At 40.5% G+C, this 7500-nt stretch overlaps 1 protein-coding gene across 2 annotated transcripts in view; it reads right to left on the minus strand.

Annotated features, from left to right (window-relative positions):
• The window catches only part of LOC138021501 (UPF0489 protein C5orf22 homolog), a 13209-nt gene extending 13094 nt beyond the window's left edge, over positions 1-115 (minus strand). Inside the window, exon 1 of one of the 2 annotated variants that reach the window (XM_068868394.1) lies at positions 1-115. This exon is cut by the window's left edge and continues 315 nt beyond it. In XM_068868394.1, the coding sequence (XP_068724495.1) occupies positions 1-83 (83 nt within the window). In that variant the 5' untranslated portion in view covers positions 84-115. The other variant, XM_068868395.1, reaches the window with a different exon arrangement.
• Positions 116-7500: the final 7385 nt, after the last annotated feature.

A 7500-nucleotide genomic window follows, 5' to 3' on the forward strand; every position in this document is an offset into this window, starting at 1 on the left:
ATCCATACTGGCAATTTGTCATATTTTCGTTGTTGTAATTTAACCCTCTTGGCCTGGTGAAAAATCTCGTTTTCCTCCGCCATATTGAAACTGTCAATCGGTAGTTTCCAGGTGGCAAAGCGTTCATGTTAGGCCCATAAGACGTCCCATACATTACAACTTTAAATACGGTATATACCACACGAAGTGTCCTTTTAGACCAACGTTAGACATCATCCACCCTAAGTTAACCACGTTTACCCCAATCCCCCATAAGTTACACTAACTTAACAACGTTAACCCTCAGGTACCCTAAGTTAACCACGTTTAACCACATCTACCCTAAGTGAAACACGTTTAACCACATCTACCCTAAGTGAACAACGTTTAACCACATCTACCCTAAGTGAACCACGTTTAACCACATCTACCCTAAGTGAACCACGTTTAACCACATCTACCCTAAGTTAACCACGTTTACCCACATTTACCCTTAGTTAACCACGTTTACCCACATGTACCCTAAGTGAACCACGTTTAACCACATCTACCCTAAGTGAACCACGTTTAACCACATCTACCCTAAGTTAACCACGTTTACCCACATCTACCCTAAGTGAACCACGTTTCCCCACATGTACCCTTAGTGAACCATGTTTAACCACATCTACCCTAAGTTAGCCACGTTTACCCTCAGCTACCCTAAGTGAACCACGTTTAACCACATCTACCCTAAGTAAACTACGTTTACCCACATGTACCCTAAGTGAACCACGTTTAACCACATCTACCCTAAGTGAACCACGCTTAACCACATCTACCCTAAGTTAACCACGTTTAACCACATGTACCCTAAGTTAACCACATTTACCCACATGTACCCTAAATAAACCACGTTTAACCACATCTACCCTTAGTGAACCAAGTTTACCCACATCTACCCTTAGTTAACCACGTTTACCCTCATCCACCCTAAGTGAACCAGGTTTAACCACATCTACCCTAAGTGAACCACGTTTACCCTCATCTACCCTAAGTTAACCACGTTTACCCACATCTACCCTTAGTTAAACACGTTTACCCACATGTACCCTAAGTTAACCACGTTTAACCACATCTACCCTAAGTGAACCACGTTTAACTACATCTACCCTAAGTGAACTACGTTTAACCACATCTGCCCTAAGTTAACCACGTTTAACCACATCTACCCTAAGTGAACCACGTTTAACCACATCTACCCTAAGTTAACCACGTTTATTAAATTCTCAACCTTGGATAATGCATTTCGCGTGCTCTGATTGGTTCACTCAATCTCGGTTATCAGCGCATATACCTTGGTTTGACCTTGTATGGTAAGTGACTGCGTTAAACGTTGCTAAACTAAAAATGTTTTCGTCGGAATGCCAAATTTCTCTTTGAATAAACCCAAAAAGGAGAAAAAAAACTTTTTTAATTAGTGCGCATTTTTGTTTATTCCCCCTTTGATTTTGATATGCATATATAGTTTTGTTGCGGATTCCCAAACCTAGATACTGTAACAAAGGAAGTTATAACGATATCTTTATGATCAGAACTAGCAGGGGATAATGGATTGGAAAGCCGGCAAAGATAAAAAATGAAATCATTCGTGCTGTAGTTTATGTTAGGAGCTCCCTGGCCGTGAACAAGCTATTGCTAGTGTTGTATTGAGTCCGAATAAGTTATATATATATTTATTATATTCATTATTGATATTTTAAATCGCGTGTGTTCACCTCTGCAGGTTACAACCTAAATAATTTCCCATTCGCAACTAAAAATTTGAGACCAAATTTGTTTTGAAGTAAACTTTAAAGTTGGCGAAGTACTTGATTTTTCCGCAAAATGGTAGAGAAAATCACATTTATAAGCAGCCATTATAAATACGACGATTTAAAGTACTGTTTAATAAAACAGCATTTGAAAATGTTTAAACTTTTACGTAAGCAATGCTTGTTTATTGCTCCACTGTACTTGTAATGGAATACCCCATGTATACAAAACATGGACCCCAGGTCTATGAACCATCCTTATCTATGAAGGGGTACATGGATCGGGTCCACACGGGTGATCCATGTACCGGTGGACCATGTCTCGTAAACGTCCTTGGACAACTTAGCGTTCCCTCAAGCAGATAAGCCAACTTTGGTGTCCTATTCGTAATAGTTAAATTCTATTTTTTTTAAATTAAACAACCTCTTACGTTACGTTGCACTTACATACAGCAGTACTTGCGATTACCTTACTTACAATTTCAATACATTAGCGCAAAAGACCCCTGGAGTTCCGTAATTTTTAAGGCCATCATCCATGAAACGTTTCCCTTTTTAATTGCTATTAGGTTTCAATTATTTCTTTATCCACTTTGACTTTACGGGTTTAGTTAAAGAAAACGAAATCGATTATTTTTAGGCCGCCGTTTTGTTTTGATGGTCGCCTTTACCATTCCAGAAAAACGTGTAAGACCCATCTTTTACTTCATTTAAGGCCAAAAAATCTGATTCCAAAGGTGCCAAGAAAGGACGGTGCTTGCTAATTCAAAGATAGTTTTGCGCTGTTTACTGAATATGCGGGAAAAGCAGATCTTAAAGAGTGTTATTAAAATCCAAAAAAAGAAAATTGGGGGTAACCAAGCATTTTTCGAAGATAATTAATCTACAATATTCGAAAAAAGCTTTAAAATACAAAACATTGAATGGATATCTTTTCCAAATTGAACCTTAATTATCTCTGAAAAATGCAAGGTTACCCCAAATTTTCTTTTTGGATACCAAGAGAACTTGCTCAGTTCTGTTTTCTCCGCATACTTTTAAACCGCGCAAAAAAATATCACTGTATTAATAAGCATGGCCAATAGGAAATCAGAGTATCTCGAGATACGCAGAACGTATGCGCAATAACAATAGTAGGAAGCGTACCTAAGATTTTTATTATTATTATTATTATTATTATTATTATTATTTACATACACAATTTACATTACATTGACTAATACAAAAGACGCAATACAGCTGGGAGAAATAAACAATACTAACTGTATAAAAGAAAAGAACCAAAAATAGTTACTTGCAATCTACTTTCAACACAATGGTTCTTACGTGTAGTGGTAGTACCTAAGATATTAACACAGGGTTAGTTTAAATTTCCGATAGCTCCAACAGTGTAAGATAAGCATAAATGTGGTTACCTTAGGATAAATGTTGGTAGAGCGAGTTTGCCTTGCGGTAGCTCATGGTCAACGAGGTATAACGTCGCCAAATGAGGTGAAATTAGGGTAAACGAGGCAAACTTAGGGAAGATGAGGGTTAAAATGGTAGAAAGGGGTTAACTAAATAATTAGTAGCCAATCTAGGGTAGATCAGAGTTAACGTGGTATACTCAGAGTAGGTAAGGGTAGGCGAAACTCAACGAGGTGTAAAGTGGCCACCTTAGGGTAGAAGAGAGTACACATGGTTGTATTAGTAAATGGAAAGATGGGGAAGATGTGGGTAAACGCGGTTAACTAAGGGTAGATGAGTGTAAACGTGATTAACTTAGGGTAGATGTGGGTAAACGTGGTTATCTTAGGGTAGATGTGGGTAAACGTGGTTATCTAAGCGTAGATGAGGGTAAACGTGGTTAACTTAGGGTAGATATAGGTAAACGTGGTTAACTTAGGGTAGATGAGGGTAAACGTGGTAAACTTAGGGTAGATGAGGGTAAACGTGTTTAACTTAGGCTAGATGAGGGTAAACGTGGTAAACTTAGGGTAGCTGAGGGTAAACCTGGTTAACTTAGGGTATATGTGAGTAAACGAGGTTAACTTAGGGTAGATGAGGGTAAACGTGTTTAACTTAGGGTAGATGAGGGTAAACGTGGTAAACTTAGGGTAGATAAGGGTAAACGTGATTAACTTAGGAAAGATGTGGGTAAACGTGGTTAACTTAGGGTAGATGAAGGTAAACGTGGTAAACTTAGGGTAGATGAGGGTAAACGTGGTAAACTTAGGGTAGATGAGGGTAAACCTGGTTAACTTAGGGTAGATGAGGGTAAACGTGTTTAACTTAGGGTAGATGCGGGTAAACGTGGTAAACTTAGGGTAGATGAGGGTAAACGTGGTAAACTTAGGGTAGATGAGGGTAAACGTGGTTAACTTAGGGTAGATGAGGGTAAACGTGTTTAACTTAGGGTAGATGCGGGTAAACGTGGTAAACTTAGGGTAGTTGAGGGTAAACGTGGTTAACTTAGGGTAGATGTTGGTAAACGTGGTTAATTTAGGGTAGATGAGGGTAAACGTGGTAAACTTAGGGTAGATGAGGGTATACGTGGTTACCTTAGGGTAGATGTGGCTAAACGTGGTTAACTTAGGGTAGACGAGGGTAAACGTGGTTAACTTAGGGTAGATGTGGGTAAACGTGGTTAACTTAGGGTAGATGGGGGTAAAGGTGATTAACTACGGGTAGATGAGGGTAAAGGTGGTTAACTTAAGGTAGATGAGGGTAAACGTGGTTAACTTAGGGTAGATGAGGGTAAAGGTGGTTAACTTAGGGTAGATGGGAAGAAATGTGGTAAACTTAGGGTAGATGAGGGTAAACGTGGTAAACTTAGGGTAGATGAGGGTAAACCTGGTTAACTTGGGGTAGATGTGAGTAAACGTGGTTAACTTAGGGTAGATGAGGGTAAACGTGTTTAACTTAGGGTAGATAAGGGTAAACGTGGTAAACTTAGGGTAGATGAGGGTAAACGTCGTTAACTTAGGGTAGATGTGGGTAAACGTGCTTAATTTAGGGTAGATGAGGGTAAACGTGGTAAACTTAGGGTAGATGAGGGTATACGTGGTTAACTTATGGTAGATGTGGCTAAACGTGGTTAACTTAGGATAGACGAGGGTAAACGTGGTAAACTTAGGGTAGATGTGGGTAAGCGTGGTTAACTCAGGGTAGATGAGGGTGAAGGTGGTAAACTTAAGGTAGATGAGGGTAAACGTGGTAAACTTACGGTAGACGAGGGTAAACGTTGATAACTTAGGGTAGATGAGGATAAACGTAGTTACCCTAGGGTAGATGAGGGCAAACGTGGTTAACTTAGGGTAGATGTGGGTAAACGTGATTAACTTAGGGTAGATGAGGGTAAAGGTGGTTAACTTAGGGTAGATGTAGGTAAACGAGGTTAACTTAAGGTAGATGAGGGTAAACGTGGTTAACTTAGGGTAGATGAGGGTAAACGTGCTAAACTTAAGGTAGATGAGGGTAAACGTGGTTAAGTTAGGGTAGATGTAGGTAAACGTGGTTAAGTTAGGGTAGATGAGGGTAAACGTGGTTAACTTAGGGTAGATTTGGGTAAACGTTGTTAACTTAGGGTAGATGAGAGTAAACGTGGTAACCTTAGGGTAGATGTGGGTAAACGTGGTTGACTTAGGGTAGATTAGGGTAAACGTGGTTAACTTAGGGTAGATAAGGGCAAAGGTGGTTAACTTGGGGTAGATGTGGGTAAACGTGGTTTACTTGGGGTAGATGAGGGTAAACGTCGTAAACTTGGGGTAGATGAGGGTAAAGGTGATTAACTTAGGGTAGATGAGGGTAAAGGTGGTTAACTTAGGATAGATGAGGGTAAAGGTGGTAAACTTTGGGTAGATGTGGGTAAACGTGGTTAACTTAGGGTAGATGTGGGTAAAGGTGGTTAACTTAGGGTAGATGGGGAGAAACGTGGTTAACTTAGGGTAGATGTGGGTAAACGTGGTTTACTTAGGGTAGATGAGGGTAAACGTCGTAAACTTGGGGTAGATGAGGGTAAAGGTGATTAACTTAGGGTAGATGAGGGTAAAGGTGGTTAACTTAGGGTAGATGGGGGGAAACGTGGTAAACTTTGGGTAGATGTGGGTAAACGTGGTTAACTTAGGGTAGATGTGGGTAACGGTGATTAACTTAGGGTAGATGTCGGTAAAGGTGGTTAACTTAGGGTAGATGGGGGGAAACGTGGTTAACTTAGGGTCGATGAGAGTAAAGGTGCTTAACTTAGGGTAGATGAGGGTAAACGTGGTTAACTTAGGGTAAATGTGGGTAAACCTGGTTAACTTAGGGTGGATGAGGGTAAACGTGGTTAACCTAGGGTAGATGAGGGTAAACGTTGATAACTTAGGGTAGATGTGGGTAAACGTGGTTAACTTAGGGTAGATGTGGGTAAACGTGGTTAACTTAGGGTAGATGTGGGTAAAGGTGGTTAACTCAGGGTAGATGGAGGGAAACGTGGTTAACTTAAGGTAGATGAGGGTAAAGGTGGTTAATTTAGGGTAGATGTGGGTAAACGTGGTTAACTTACGGTAGATGAGGGTAAACGTGGTAAACTTAGGGTAGATGAGGGTAAACGTGGTTAACTTGGGGTAGATGTAGGTAAACGTGGTTAACTTAGGGTAGATGAGGGTAAACGTGGTAAACTTAGGTTAGATGAGGGTAAACGTGGTAAACTTAGGGTAGATGTGAGTGAACGTGGTTATCTTAGGGTAGATGTGAGTAAACGTGGTTATCTTAGGGTAGATGATGGTAAACGTGCTTATCTTAGGGTAGATGAGGGTAAACGTGGTTAACTTAGGGTAGATGAGGGTAAACGTGGTTAACTTAGGGTAGATGAGGGTAAACGTGCTAAACTTAAGGTAGATGAGGGTAAACGTGGTTAAGTTAGGGTAGATGTAGGTAAACGTGGTTAAGTTAGGGTAGATGAGGGTAAACGTGGTTAACTTAGGGTAGATTTGGGTAAACGTTGTTAACTTAGGGTAGATGAGAGTAAACGTGGTAACCTTAGGGTAGATGTGGGTAAACGTGGTTAACTTAGGGTAGATGTGGGTAAAGGTGGTTAACTTAGGGTAGATGGGGAGAAACGTGGTTAACTTAGGGTAGATGTGGGTAAACGTGGTTTACTTAGGGTAGATGAGGGTAAACGTCGTAAACTTGGGGTAGATGAGGGTAAAGGTGATTAACTTAGGGTAGATGAGGGTAAAGGTGGTTAACTTAGGGTAGATGGGGGGAAACGTGGTAAACTTTGGGTAGATGTGGGTAAACGTGGTTAACTTAGGGTAGATGTGGGTAAAGGTGATTAACTTAGGGTAGATGTCGGTAAAGGTGGTTAACTTAGGGTAGATGGGGGGAAACGTGGTTAACTTAGGGTAGATGAGAGTAAAGGTGGTTAACTTAGGGTAGATGAGGGTAAACGTGGTTAACTTAGGGTAAATGTGGGTAAACCTGGTTAACTTAGGGTGGATGAGGGTAAACGTGGTTAACCTAGGGTAGATGAGGGTAAACGTTGATAACTTAGGGTAGATGTGGGTAAACGTGGTTAACTTAGGGTAGATGTGGGTAAACGTGGTTAACTTAGGGTAGATGTGGGTAAAGGTGGTTAACTCAGGGTAGATGGAGGGAAACGTGGTTAACTTAAGGTAGATGAGGGTAAAGGTGGTTAATTTAGGGTAGATGTGGGTAAACGTGGTTAACTTAGGGTAGATGAGGGTAAACGTGGTAAACTTAGGTT

The sequence above is a fragment of the Montipora capricornis genome, chromosome 10, assembly GCF_036669925.1.
Source record: "Montipora capricornis isolate CH-2021 chromosome 10, ASM3666992v2, whole genome shotgun sequence".
Classification (NCBI taxonomy): Eukaryota; Metazoa; Cnidaria; class Anthozoa; order Scleractinia; family Acroporidae; genus Montipora; species Montipora capricornis.